The 15,393-nt window shown below is 36.6% G+C and overlaps 1 protein-coding gene across 1 annotated transcript; it reads left to right on the forward strand.

The window, feature by feature from the left end:
* The first annotated feature begins 1,605 nt into the window (after positions 1 to 1,605).
* Positions 1,606 to 10,899, forward strand: drd4b (dopamine receptor D4b). The gene is made up of 4 exons (XM_055214977.2): positions 1,606 to 2,813; positions 3,392 to 3,504; positions 6,083 to 6,675; positions 10,461 to 10,899. Exons 1-4 carry the CDS (start codon positions 2,568 to 2,570, stop codon positions 10,691 to 10,693), a joined length of 1,185 nt encoding a protein of 394 aa, XP_055070952.2. The 5' UTR covers positions 1,606 to 2,567; the 3' UTR covers positions 10,694 to 10,899.
* The last annotated feature ends 4,494 nt before the right edge of the window (positions 10,900 to 15,393 follow it).

Genomic DNA, 15,393 nt, shown 5'->3' on the forward strand with positions numbered 1-15,393 from the left:
GGTTGGGAACAACATGAGGTATTCAGTGCAAGACTATCTTTAACACTCATTTACATATTGTAACTTGCCTGCTAACTGACAGTAAACGTCAGTTCACAACGGTTTTACAAATGAAAAGTTCACAATGAAAACACAAAGCTGGTCCTCCTTTTTTAACTGCAGACAAACTGCAAATTTTAGTGATGACATTTGCCCGCAGTATGACTTGATGCCAGTAGCGGTGCTAACTTGTAAACCAAAATCCTATCCATTTCCTCTGCCAGCATCATTTTGCACTTGCTTTTAAAAAACCATTTGAAACAATTTAAATAGGCTAATAATTTCAAACAAAACAAGTACGTCATCCAAAATAAATGTACCACCTCAAACTGAACACTTAAGATTAAACCTCCCTAAACCCTGACTTCCTTGAATTCTTGGATACAAAATCATCAATTACTTATCATCATAAAAAATCCGCCCAGCAATTGCATGGTTATGACAAAAAGCCACTGATATGGACCTGCGATCGGATTTGAGGAGTTTCAGCGTTGAAAAGCTGTGCAAGATAATTCTCCAAAATATTTCAGAAGGACCTCTTAATTTGCATTGAAATGCTGTACTTAAGTCTGAGACTTTAAATGCATTTGTTGCACAGTTAAATACACATGTCATTATGCACCATTTGTCAATACATACATTCAAAACACCAACAAAATATTGATGTATTTTAAATTAACCTTTATGCTAGCATTGGAGATGTTGACCTGACCTCGGGTCAAGGACCAGTCAATACAGTCACAAAAACCTTTATGACATCACTTCAATAAAACGTTAACCAAAGAAATAATGTGCATGTTTAACGACCTATAGCGTAGTTAGGTTGTAATTGTTTTGTTACAGGTTGCACATTACTATAATAAACTACAACATAAGTTATATGGGTGATTCTCACGAAACCATTGAAACACCACGGCACTAATGATTTTAGCTTTAAAATGTGTAATATAGTAACAATACTGTGTTCTACCATTGCACAATGTGTGATTTCAACATAAGAATTTATAATTGTAAATTTTATCTCATTTTCTGCTGAAATTCTCATTACCGCAATGTGTCCGGCTGTGTTTGAACATGCGTTATGTTGTAATTAAATCAAATTAACACAAAAATATAAAAAAAAATGGATGTTTTGCTAGACTACTTTAGATGACAGAAAAAATATTTACTAAATATTCATGTATAATAATAATGAAGAAAAATTAGGAAAATGATGTGTCCATGCCTGATGTTCTCATCCTCCGCAACACTTTTTGAGAACAGTTTAAGCACACATACAGAATTTTAATAAAGTTTTTTGAGTGACCAAGCACATGGACCAGTTACTTCAAGATGGCTACCAGGTAAGATCATTTTTTTACAGTTAATTTGAAATATTGTTTTGTCAGAATGCTTACACGACATTTTGATTATCATTACCGCAACAGATGCTTATTAAATGTTAATTTAATTAATAGAAGCATAATACTTTGATTTTAAATGCATGTGCAGAATCTCCAAATTATGTTCATTTTGAAAATATGTCAGTGTTGATGTTTTCTGATTGTTGCGGTAATGAGATTTTTAGGACTAATTTTTTAAATTATGTTACAAAAAGTGTTAAATGATAAGTAAAAGTTTTAAATTAATGTTCCCATTTACTCCAGACTTTGTTTTTCAATGTCTGGTGGGAAAAAAAGTAAATTTAAGCAATTTTTACATTTTCATGCTTGACATTTTTAAAACCAAGTTTTCGTGAGAATCACCCATATATCCAGTGAAGTTGTAGAGAAAAATGAAATATTGTTGTCCTGTGTAATTTCCTACAGCAAGCAACATAAGATAGAAAGATATACTTGATTTACACATTAGAATCATAAGGAGATCGTTTACGCATACGCATTTATCATTTATATTTTCATTTACCCATTTGTTGTGTGAAATGCATGCGTGTGATATCTTTCTTAAAAATATATGTCACTTGATTTGGTATGTTGACAACATAATGTTGTCCTTAATATGACGTTAAATAAAGTGTGGATTAATGCGAAGATGTTAAAGCCATTCAATACGTTTTCTTTCGTGAGATAGTATGCTAATCGTAACTCATAATCTGGCTTCATGTATAAATAATTTTTGCTGAGATGTTTACGACCATGAACTCATATTCATGTATTATTGTAGCAGCACAGACTCCCGCTGTAGAAATAACAGAACTGCTCACCGACCGCGCGCATCTCGGTTACGCGACTAATCTAGGCTACATACTGCTATTTGATCGACGTGGATAAAGTTACATTGTGACAGCAGCTTCCCATCAAATCATTTTTTTAGATGATCAGGCTGTGTTATTTAACATGCGGTGTGAGGAACAGCAGATGGGGCAGACAGACCTGCCCAATACCTCTGTCCGGATAGACGACTTTCTTTCCGACATTGCGCATGAGGAAAGATGGATCACAGTGAACAGAATGACTTTAGACATTTATGAAAACTTTTATAAACCATCTATTCTCGCTCGGATCAATGCGTAAAGGCTTTAAGGAACGATGTCTCTGAATATATCGAGCTTGAACAGTACATTTGACGCGCACTCGGTCTTTTCCTATAACGTCCCCGCGCTTATCTTTGGGGTAATGCTTATTATTGTGATTATTTGCGGTAATGTGCTCGTGTGTATTAGTGTGTACAAAGAAAAAGCACTGAAGACAACGACAAACTATTTCATTGTGAGTTTAGCTGTGGCAGATCTGCTGCTGGCTGTCTTGGTTTTGCCACTGTTCATTTATGCGGAGGTAAGTCAGATTTGGGCTACTATAAAGTACAAATACTTGAGACATGAGGGTACGTTTATTTTTTAAAGTTTATTACGGATTTATGTCACAAATATCAGTAATTAAAACATGTCTGGCAATTTTTTCATCATCTAAATACTATGGTTTTAAATATGGTATTTTAAGTACCATGATTATGAACTAATACCAGCACCTTTGTACCTTCTTTAAAAGCAGATAAAGGTCAGTATGTCAATAGGGGTAATATATGACAATTTAAATGTAATTTTTTTAATATCAGTCAAATAATTTATGCAAATTTTCTTTTCTTTTAAATATATTAAAAAACACATAAATAACATTTGATTGCATAATTGTTATGCATAAGTGTTTTAGGCCACTTATCCTATTAGCTTCAAGTTGCCACCACTACAGTAAATCAGTCAAGTTGTTGTTACATTTGTCCAACGAGATTGTTTTGTCACCTTCAGAATACCAAGGGCAGTCTGAATGTCTAAAAGACAGATACCTATTTTCCATTTTTATAATAAATGTTCATTAATAGACTGTTTGATTTAAAACATCTGCCATTATTGCAGTTTCAAGGTGGAGTATGGTCTTTGGATTTGGCTCTATGCGATGGACTGATGACTATGGATGTGATGCTCTGTACGGCATCTATATTCAACCTTTGTGCGATCAGCGTTGACAGGTTTGGATTTCTTTCATCTTTCCCCCAATATCCCTGATGTTTTACATGGGTGGTTTCGCTTTGTCCAAGAACAAAGACATTTTGAGTTGTGAGCCCTGAGGCATTTTCTCATGAAAGAATGCAAAATGCATAATCAGTTTATAGATTTTCGTTCTGACCTAATCAGGGTTGCAGAAACAAAGTGTGATGTTATTATGGCCAAATTCTGTTAGGATTACTAAACTATGCATGACAAAAGAAAATATGACCCAGAAAAAGTGTACTTTTTTAAAGTAAAAATGACTTGAAATTAAGAGGTTGAGAAATCAAATTTGACAATTTTCCAGCCTACATCTTTAGACTGTAAAAAGTTATTTGCTGCCTTAAATTTTTTTGTTTAATCAACTCAGATTTACAAGTCATTTCAATTTACTATTGTTTATCTTGACAAGAGATTAGTTGCTACAAGTTGACATATTTCAACTACATTTTATAAGTTAATACAACTAATTTCTACTCAAGATAAATAATAGTAAGTTATAAAGACTTCCAAGTTGATTAAATAAAAATATTTTTAACTTTTTATTTTAAGATTTGTTTACAGTGTTTGCAAACTTTTATGGTGTTCATATAATAAAATGAATTTCAATGAGTAATTTTAAGGGCAGTTCTGTTTAATTTAAGATAAAAGTGCCCAAACTGTAAAAATAAAATGCAGTATTTTTGGTCAAATAAAAATTGTTACTTTAACATAACAAATTAAGTTAAACAATTTCAATTTGTTTTTATCTCTTTCCCCGCCAGTGTTTTTAAAAAAGTTGCCAGCCAGCGCCAGCATTTTTCATGATTTTCACAAGTTTAATGCCTTCCAGAAAATATTCTTATATAAACAAACAATATATCAGATGAAAGAACAGACCCTCTGCTTTCAAACAAAAAAAAATGTTTCATCCTACCTTCATTAGTTCTCTTGTAATCACCTCTCAAACATGGGTAGGTTTCTTCAAAAACACCCAATTTTGAGCAAAAAGCTGAGATAAATCCATTTTTGCGAAGGACTTTTGATAGAGATCAGATGCAGAGCGATCTTTAAAACATACACAGAGTTCTTTCTCTTTCACGTTAGGCGCTACTTCCGGGTTGTATAAGTTGGATATAAGCGGTATTGCGGAAAGACGGAAAATCTCGTCATTGACGGGGAAGCATTTTCTCTTAATTGACGAGATATCTCAACAATGGCAGCGAAAGAGTTATAAGTTATGTCAACTTTTTTAGGTCAAAACTTAAAATAGTAAATTTCGTATACAACAACAGAATCCCTGTAAATTATTTCTGAAGTATTTGCAGGGCTCCAGACTAACATTTTTCAATAGGAGCAGAGTGGCCCCCAACTGAAAATTTTAGGGGCGCAACCAGAAAATTTAGGGGCACACACTGTAAATCAACTTGCTAACCAAATATTCACATTTCTACTAATTTCCACTGTATTACTAATAAATACTTTAATGATAGATGCAGAAAGTACAATGTGCCGTTTCAAATTCAGTGTCAAATCACAAAAAAGGTCAAATTTACTGGTCGCACATGTGCGACTGGATGTAAAATTCAGTGGCACACTCTCAAATTTTGGTGGCAAAATGCCACCATTTGGTGGCAGTCTGGAGCCCTGCTTTTGGCAACCAAAACAATGTATTTGTTCGAGAGATCAGTTCATTCACTAGCCAGACTGATAAACAAACACAGACCGGAAGTTAATTTTGGGCCAGACGCATGGAAATGAGCGTGCGTCTGATGAAACGTCTATAAACCATTGTGCTCCAGTTTTACTTACTGTAAGTATCATTTGAAATTACTCATACACAATCTAAAAATCTAATGCATTATTCATACACACCAAACGCTAGATTACTCTAGATTTAAATTGGTGTCATGTGAATTTTTTGCTCTATTTGAATATTTTCAACTTGGCGAAGACGTATTTGAGGCGAATACTGTGTTTTTTCGTGGCAATCACGCTGCCCAATTTGGTTCATTCACGTCTTTATATTGACTTTGTATGTAATCTACTCACGCAAATCAGTTAATTCACGTTTGGTGTGTACGCCCCGTTAAACAAACCTGCATTTTTCAATGCACTTCTGTGTTTTTTTTTTAGTTGTTCAACTTATTTTTAGCGATTTGTTTTAGAAAAAAGGAAAGTACAGGGTTGTGAGAGGGGTACGGGATCGGCAAAAGACCTCGGGCAGTGATTCAAACTTGGGTGGCCAAAAGTGCATATGTCAGAGCACTGCCCACTACACCATTGGCTCTGACAATTCAATGTACTTTCAATACACTGTTGGGTCGCCAGTTAATGTAGTATATGGGTCCAGTTAAAAATACACTCTTAAAAATCTAAGTGCTTAAAAATATTTTTTTACTACAAAAAACATTATTTGGATGTAAATGTTTTTCATGAAACGACTCTTGTTTCTTCGATGGCATCGTGAAGCACCTTTAGTTTTAAAAGTGTAACTTTAGGTTGTATAGAAAAATCAATCACATTAAATCTTAATTTCAGTTATTAAAGTTATATTAGTAATTTGTTTCCTGTTACCAGGTTTATTGCTGTGTCTATACCGCTAAACTACAACCGCAAGCACGTTGACCATCGTCAGATCATCTTACTGTCCGCCACGTGGCTCTTGGCCCTGGCCGTGGCGTCGCCTGTTATCTTCGGAATAAACAAAGTTCCACAAAGGGATCCAAGAGAATGCAAACTAGAAGACAATAATTACGTGGTGTATTCTTCAGTATGTTCCTTTTTCATTCCTTGCCCCATAATGCTCCTACTGTACTTTGGGATGTTCCATGGCTTGCGTAAATGGGAAGAGACACGTAAGGCCAAACTGAGAAGCGGTATCCAGGCCTGTCGGAGGCTGCAGCACGCCGCGGTGGCCGCTGCGTTGCCTCCTTTATGTGCTTTGCCTGCTTCACTGCCCCGGGTCATTGAGAGAGACTTGACCCAGTCCAGCCTTGAGGAGCTGGAGGACTTCACACAACCCACCTGCTCCTTTCCCGAGTATAAACACAGCCCCGTCAAAACTGTGGCTTACCCAGACATTTGCAATGGGCAGCCAACCCAACAGAAGAAGAGAGCTAAGATAAATGGCAGGGAGAGGAAAGCCATGAGGGTCTTGCCGGTTGTTGTCGGTAAGTTTTATGGTGTTGGTAAGTAATTATAAAATATGTTTTCTATTGGACAAATTTATGTGTGTGTTGCTGTTGAATGTGCTCACTATATAAATCATCTAAGGCTACTTAAAAAACTTTAAAATACAACATGAAAAACACTCTTGATGGGTCTGTCCAATCACTGTGTGTAAGGAGTTATATATATTAAAACATATAAAACATAAGACATTTTGTTGGAACACCCAAAGAAACTTTTAACATATCTCAAATCTAGGTATGATGTAATGGTTGGCTTTGTGTCTTAATCCACAATTCATTAGCACACCACTGAAACTATGAAATTGTTACAGAGTGCCAAAGTGACCATATAAAGTGTTTTATAAATCTCTTTATTGTTCATTACAGTCATTATTTTATAAAACTTTCTTTTGCCTACATATCTTTTGCAAATGAAGAGTTCAGATGCAAAACCCTCTAAGTGCACCTGACATGTTTTCTTGTAAATAAGCATTTTTATCCGGCTCTTATGTTTAGGTTCAGTACTTTCACTTTAATGGCAATGAAAAAGGTTATTACCGTATTTTCCGGACTATAGGCCGCTTCATCGGGCGCACGTGCGGTGACGCGGTAAGCGTCTGGTCCGAACTTTACTTCCGGTTTCTGTTTGTTTAATGGTCTGACTAGTTGCTGAAACTGAACTCTTAAACAAATTCGTCGTTGAAAATAACAAATGTTTTGGGTTCCTATGTAATCTACGTGTTGTTTATTTTGTTTGTTATATAAATAAACTACTTTAAAAGGACTTTGTTGTTATTTATTCTTCGAGGAGTTTACCGGAAGTTACGTGATGACCACGAAAGCCGCTTGTTTATGTTGTTACTGCTGAAAACGTCGATAAGTCGCACGTTTTTCATAGTTTGGCTGGTCCTGCGACTTCTAGTCAGGTGCGATTTATACGTCAAAATTATTTCAACCATGAGAAACCATTACCGTCTACAGCCGTGAGAGTCCGCTTTATGCTGCTCCTGTATTTATGTAATTCAATGGATTCAGTAATGCAAAATGACTTGCGGCGCTATATGGACCTTTTTGAACTTGATTTGGCTTGTTAATTTAGCCTATTCAGCCTCCGAGGTATGTTCTGTATGCGTATCGTGTAAATAACTGTTAATGTTACTTTAACATGTACGGACACCTATTCAGCCTGCTGTTCTGTGCTATTGTTTAGTTGAATAACTTGCCTTTCCAGATTAAATGTCTGTTCTTCGGCTTGGATTTTGTGAAATCATTTTCTAAGCAAAACGTGACGTATAGTCCAGTGCGACTTATATTTGTTTTTTATCTTCAAAGCGCATTTTTGACTGATGCGACTTATATTCCGGAGCGACTTATAGATCGGAAAATACGGTAGACAGTAATTGAAATGCCTTATTTTCACTGGTATTTAACAAATTGTATTGCTTTTCGCTGCTAAACCCTCTAAGTGCATCCAAGCTTTTTTGGGAAGGACCTCCATTTTAAAGAGAGTAATTAAAAATATTCCAAATGTAAAAATGAAAAAAAAACTGAAGCACACATTAGGGGGTGTGTGATGCATGTGGCTGACACATTTAGTTTGCATTCAGGTCCAAGTACTGACAAGAGACCCAAGTTTGAATGTGATCCACGATTATTTCTGTGTGCACTTAGAGGACTTTGCTGAAAAATCGATGTGCCATTTAATGGGTTCTGCCAACAAACCAGTATTTCTGGATGGCTTGAGGCCGGGATTAAGCAGATTTGAAGCTAAAGAATTTGAAGACTGCATAATACATGAACACAGCATTATTTAATTTTTAACAAAGGTGGCATCTGACTTGTTAAAATATTGTACTATTTTATTTTACATTGCTTATTTACTAAAATGTTTACTGGTTCCAGTTTCATTTACATACACCATCCTGAAATTAGCATGACTTTTTAATTAAGTTATCATAAACAGCATTACGTGTATCACATATCCAAATCTAAAAATGTACATTGTAGGAAATCTGGTAACCTAAAAGACTTGGTCTTAAGTCACAAATATTTTATACTACTGAATCATGCAGGCTACATTAGGTTGCACCAACTAAAGTCATTTCTTGTCAGATACACAGAAAGTACAAAAGCTTTCACTGGGATGGTACCCTTTTAAATGGTCCTAATATGTATCATAAATGTACTAATATGCACCCTTTAGGTACAAATGTGTTATTTTTAAAAGGGCACCACCCCAGTGACAACTTTTGTCACCTTTTTTCTTAAAGTGCAGAAATGATTGGGAAACTATAACCACGCCCCCACCATTTGACACATTAATTGATTATAGATTTATTTATATTTATGCATTTGGCAGACCTTTTTTTCCAAAGCGACTTACAAGCATAACTTTTATTTTTTATCACATCTGTGATGAGACCATTGTAATGTCGAATCTAACATTTCTTTAAATCATTCATCTTTCGTCATTGAGATATCATCCTCCTGCTCTAATTAGAAAGTTAAAAGAGATTCATTATGCGGTGGTGTTGTGTAGCACAGAAATAGCAAAGGGAGTCTCGCCTACATCCACCATGCATAACAAAAGGTACATGGCTTCTTAAAGTAACCACTGTGCAATTTCACATTTTATACAAATGAATTTGTACGTAATGCTACCAAAGCAAATACATTTATTACTGTACCTAAATGGGGTTCATGGGCCAAAAAACGACAAATCGGTGTGGGAAAAGGGCCAAGAGAGAAATGTGAATTTCAAGCATTTCATCACACCTTGCAGATGATCCGAAACATATACTGGTATTTATAGAAATAGCATTAATAATACTTAAATAATTCAGCAGAGCTGACGCTCTGGAAGAACATATTAATATCTATAATATACATGAAGTTGAATTTATAAGAGCAGCTTTGTCTCACATGCTTTTTAAGACATTTCGTCTGACACAGTTTCGTAACAGATTCCTGTGCAGTGTTGCATAATGCAGAATGAATGGATGTAATTTAACATGTTTCTGGCTTATCTGAAGCTTTCAAAGCTGGAATTTGTGAATATTTAAGAATATTGCAGGTTCTTGGTCCGGTTTTCTTTTATATCTGAAACCGAAGCTGGACAATGACCGTAAGGTGCTGGCTTCAAAACATCTACCGACACACACCTATCAATAGAGATGTGCATACCAATCTGTACCAGTCATTTGCTAGCATGTTTTCTGACATTCATGTCACATTAGCAGAGAAACTACCCAGCAAAAAGACGTTTAATAGCTGTCCAAACACAGCCCAGATATCTAAAACAAGGCAAAATTTGGTCAGTAAAAATGTAATAGATGTCTAACCATTGCGCAAAATAAATAAAATAGGAAATGAAATTAAACAGCTTGTAATCACGGTTGACTTTGCTTAAATGATGGAAATTAAGTTATTTTGGCATGAAACGTACGTTTATTTCATCTAGAAGTGGGTTACTATATCAGGTCTGTGGTTAACCTACACCAGTGTTTCCCAACCCTGGTCCTCGGGCACCCCCTCCCAGAAAGTTTTAGATGTCTCCTTATTAAACACACCTGATTTAACTCATCAGCTTGTTAGGGACACGTCTTTACCATTTTGGAAGGAGGCTGATGAGTTGAATCAGGTGTTTTAAATAAGGAGACATCTAAAACTTTCTGGAAGGGGGTGCCCGAGGACCAGGGTTGGGAAACACTGACCTACACTGTGAAATGACAGCTATTGCTTGCTGTTATTTAATTTAATTTTATGTAATGTTGGTCTTCGTGTAGGTGCCTTCCTCTTTTGCTGGACTCCCTTCTTTGTGGTTCACACCACTCGAGCTCTGTGTGAATCGTGCCACATCTCTCAACGTCTGATGAGCACAGTGACATGGTTGGGTTACGTCAACAGTGCCCTGAACCCTATCATCTACACCGTCTTCAACACTGAATTCAGGAAGTTCTTCCGAGGATTTCTAAAGCGCTGTTGTTTGACGTCCACTAAACGGACATCGAGACGCTAAAAACATTTAAATGTGTATACTGAAAGTATATTTATAACACATGCATATTTACTTGAAACTGTTTTGTTTTGTCATGTTAATCTTGCCAAAAATTGTGCCTATTGTATTGACATATTTCATAGCTATATGGGTGATTATATAATTGCAGGCAAAATTGGTGTCTAAAGTCTATTTTTTTCAGCTTTATTCAAATGGTTACATTTTTTATTATTTGGTACTCATTGTTGTGGATGTTACACACCATAACAACATAATGCTTTCTGTAAAAAAAATGTATAATTAGTCTAGATTAGTCATTTAGTCACACACATACCGTAAAGATCCCGTAAAACACGTGACATGTTTTTTCCACAGCATCTTAAGTTAACTCTCAAGAAACCATGCGCTTTAATTTTAGTTTCTGACAAGATTATAAGGAGCGTGTGATGCGCTGTTGTGTCATGCCGGTGAATGATCTTCGCTTCAGCTCGGATAGTGAGGAGCTCTCTGATCTCTGCTTTAGTCCAGTTTGCCCACATTTCTCGTTGTGATGTTGATCTGTGTTTAAATCTCTGCGTCAAAGATCTGAACCATCACTTCTTGTTGCGGTGGCAGGCGCGTCCTCACTACGGCACGCTTCTTACGGCATTGTTTCTGCGTGTTGTTCACACAGAATGCTTCTGTGTATGTTATGGCAATGTTACTAGGTCCTCCTTACAGGAGCGATACCAGAACATTTAAGAGACCCGTTGTGTTCAAATTAAAGCCTCTCTGACAATTTTACGGAAATTTACTGGGACCTAAGTGCTGTGTGAATGGGGTTTATGTTACAAAACTGGCCTTTACACACAAAAAACACAGCCCATTTCACACAGGAGAATTCTGGGAAATACACGGAAAATGCATCCTGGATTTTTCCGGGATCGTTTGATTTTTTGTTCATTCACACTGCCAATGATTTGCCGGCATCTGCAAGGTCCCGTAAGACACGTGACCTGTTTAAAGTCCTGCACTATCTTCTACGCATATTACTTATCATTTCTCTCTCCAGAAACCACTCGCGTGCATTTTTGTTTATGATAAGGCTATAAAGGAGCGCGTGACGTGCCGTTCTAATGCTGGTGAATGATCTCAGCTTCTAAGTGGATATTTGACGAGCTCCCTGATCTCTGCTTTAATCCAGTTTTGAGACATTTCTCATTGTGATTGTTAATATGCATTTAAAACCCCCGTTTTGAGGAGCTAAATGATAAATCTTGGCACGGGCATTTTTGTTTATTATAAGCTCAAATTAGCATTGACGAGATATTCTTTTATGCTGCTGAATGATCTCAGCTTCAGTGCAATAAGTGAGGGGCTAACTGACCTGATATCTACGTCAGTCCAGTTTGCTGACATTTTTCGTGGTGAATGTTGATATGCATGTAAATCTCTCGTTTTAAAGAGCTGAACCATAACTTTTGTTGTGATGACGCTCGTGTCCTCACTACAACACGCCTATTACGGCATTGTTTCAGCTTCTTGTTCACACAGAGGGTTTTCCGTGTATCTTAAACCCCATTCACACAGACCTTTGGTCCCAGAAAATACCCGTAAAATTGCCAGACAAGTGTCTGTGTGAACACAAACTCGTCCCGTTAATCTTCTGGGATCGTTGCCGGAAAGAGGACCTAGTCAGATAGACGTAAAACCCTCTGTGTGAACAAGAAGCCAAAACAATGGCGTAATGGGCGTGTCGTAGTGAGGACGCGCGCATCATCACAACAAAAGTTATGGATCAGCTCCTTAAAACGAGAGATAACATGCATATAAACATTCACCACGAGAAATGTTGCAAACTAGATTGAAGCAGTTATCAGGAAATGATAAATGAGACTCATAAACAATGACGCACGTGTCGTAGTGAGGACGCGCGTGTTATGGCAACATAAAGTTGGTTCAACTCTTTAAAATGAGGGATTTACAACATACACAGCGAGAAATGTCAGCAAACTGGACTGAAGCAGATATCAGGTAAGTTAGCTCATTACTTGCTGCGTTGAAGCGGAGATCATTCAGCAGCATAAAATAATATCGCGTTGTGTGCTCATTTGAGCTGTAATAAACGAAAATACCTGCGCGTCATCCCAACAAGATATATTGTTCAGCTCCTCAAAATGCAGGTTTTAAATGCATATAAACAATCATGATGAAAAATATCTGAAAACTGTTTTAAAGCAGAGATCAGGGAGCTCGTCAAATATCCACTCTGAAGCTGAAATCATTCACCAGCATAGAACGGCGCTTTACGCGCTCCTTTACAGTCTTATCATAAACAAAAATGCACGCGAGTGGTTTCTGGTCTGGAGATAGAAATAATAAATAATTTGCAAACTTCAGACGCTGCGTAGAAGAGAGGGCGGGACTTTCAACAGGTTACGTATCTTTCCGAGACCATCAGATGCCGGCTAATCATGTCAGTGTGAATGAACAAAAAATCTAACGATTCCGGAAAATCCAGGATGCCTTTTCCGTGTATTTTACGGAATGTCTGTGTGAAAAGGGCTTTACTAGGTCCTCTTTCCGGCAACGATCCCAGATGATTTACGTTCACACAGAAGCTTATCTGGCAATTTTACGGGTATTTTCTGGGACCAAAGGTCTGTCTGAATGGGGTTTTCCCTTTCACACACACACACACACACACACACACACACACACACACACACACACACACACACACACACACACACACACACACACAAAACGACTGTCAGCACTGTTACTCTACCTTGGTGGCAGAGTTTGACAGTAACGGAGTTGAGACAGACTATTTCAGACAATAGAAAATCATGTTTTTTAGCTATATTAAACACTTTTAAATAAAAAATATTAAATTGTTATGGCCTGTAACATCTTGTGATAACTACCAAGTTATTAAAATATAACGATTTAAAAAAAATGAAAAAAATACTTTGGACACCAAATGTCCTATATATGGGTGCATTGTAAAAAAAATGCAGCATAAAGTTTAAACCACTTGGTTTTGCAAGTTAATTGAACCTATTGTAAGTTTTTCATGTAATAATTTGTTAAGTAACAAAAATATATGTTGATTTTAAAAAATGCTGCATTTTTTACAGTGGAATATAAAATGGTTTGATTAATTTGTTGTAAAACTATGCCTTTCAATTGTTTGGGATATAGCTGAACTGCGGGTTTACTTTCTGTTGAAGCCAAACTGAAAGTGAATTTGCTAATGGCAAAGAAAATCCAGATCTGACCAAATGAGCGTCTTGATCTTAATGAGGTTTGAAACTTGGGTTCCTGTAATGTAACAATTTGCACTAAAGCTTCGCCTTGAAGGCCTCAGAACATCATTAGCAAAGTAATGAACTTATACTTAAAAGGATTTGACCATATTTGGTTCTTTTCTTCTTTATTATTCAAGCACATCATCATAGAAAAAAGATCAGACACCTGTGCCGAATTCCCACTTGCCCCGTTTTTTATTTCTTATTGAATAATAAATAAAATGTCTGCATGATCAAGTGCAGCTCCTCCAGCACGCCTGACTGTGGCATTTCTTAGGGAATAAACCAATACCTTATCATAGGTGAATACATAAAAAATGTAATTAATTAATAAATAATTTTAAGTTGTTTTTCTAAGCTATGTCAACTAAGTCAAAAGTCAAAACTTTAAAAGAATAGGTTGAATTCACCTTTTTTTTTGCTGCCGTTTGACTTGTTTAACACTAAAATTCATTCATGTCACCTCTCTGGTCTACAATGACCTCCTGTCCTATTTTGTCAAAGTTTCAATCTCTTTTTCATTGTTTCTTTAATTAAAGGTTTGGGTTCACTTCATCCATTCAGCCTATATAAAGCACAGAGAAACAGTATAATGTGGATTAGACAGAGAGGTCGTGTTTGTCGTATACTCAGACAGCGTGCTACAATGACACAATAAAGTCTGAACTGAATACTGAACAGTTCACCTTCTCGCTGTCCTCAACAGACAACACAAGCAAATAGTAAGAAGACCTTCTATTCTGAGAAAGTAATTATGAAGCTCATCCTGTGTCATTCCCTCAACATTACCCTTTATGAAGGTGATAAACGCAGACAAAAACATCAAGCGAGGGTTTATATTTCAAAGAAAACCAAGTACACGTCAGTCAAATCACATCTGAATGTAGGGAAAGGTTTGAAAACTTGTGGTATGAACTTAACTTTTATATGATGTAAAGTTAAATTAAAATATAAACATAGATTGCTCGCAACACTAAAAGATGTACAGCGCTATATTGTATGTGTGTAAAAAGCATACAGGGAAATAAGTTTAAACATACTAATACAAATGTAAATGCACAACCATTTCTAGGTTTTACAAAGAATGGTGTGAAAAGGGAAAAACATCCAGTATGCGGCAGTCCTGTGGGCAAAAATGCCTTGTTGAAGCTAGAGGTCAGAGGAGAATGGGCCGACTGATTCAAGCTTATAGAAGAGCAACTTTGACTGAAATAACCACTTGTTACCACCGAGGTATGCAGCAAAGCATTTGTGAAGCCACAACACGCACAACCTTGAGGCGGATGGGCTAGAACAGGAGAAGACCCCACCGGGTACCTCTCATCTCCACTACAAATGGAGGCTACAATGTACACAAGCTCACCAAAATTGACAGTTGAAGACTGGAAAAATGTTGCCTGGTCTGATGAGTCTCGATTTCTGTTGAGA

This window comes from Misgurnus anguillicaudatus, chromosome 21 (genome assembly GCF_027580225.2).
Source record: "Misgurnus anguillicaudatus chromosome 21, ASM2758022v2, whole genome shotgun sequence".
In the NCBI taxonomy this organism is placed as follows: Eukaryota; Metazoa; Chordata; class Actinopteri; order Cypriniformes; family Cobitidae; genus Misgurnus; species Misgurnus anguillicaudatus.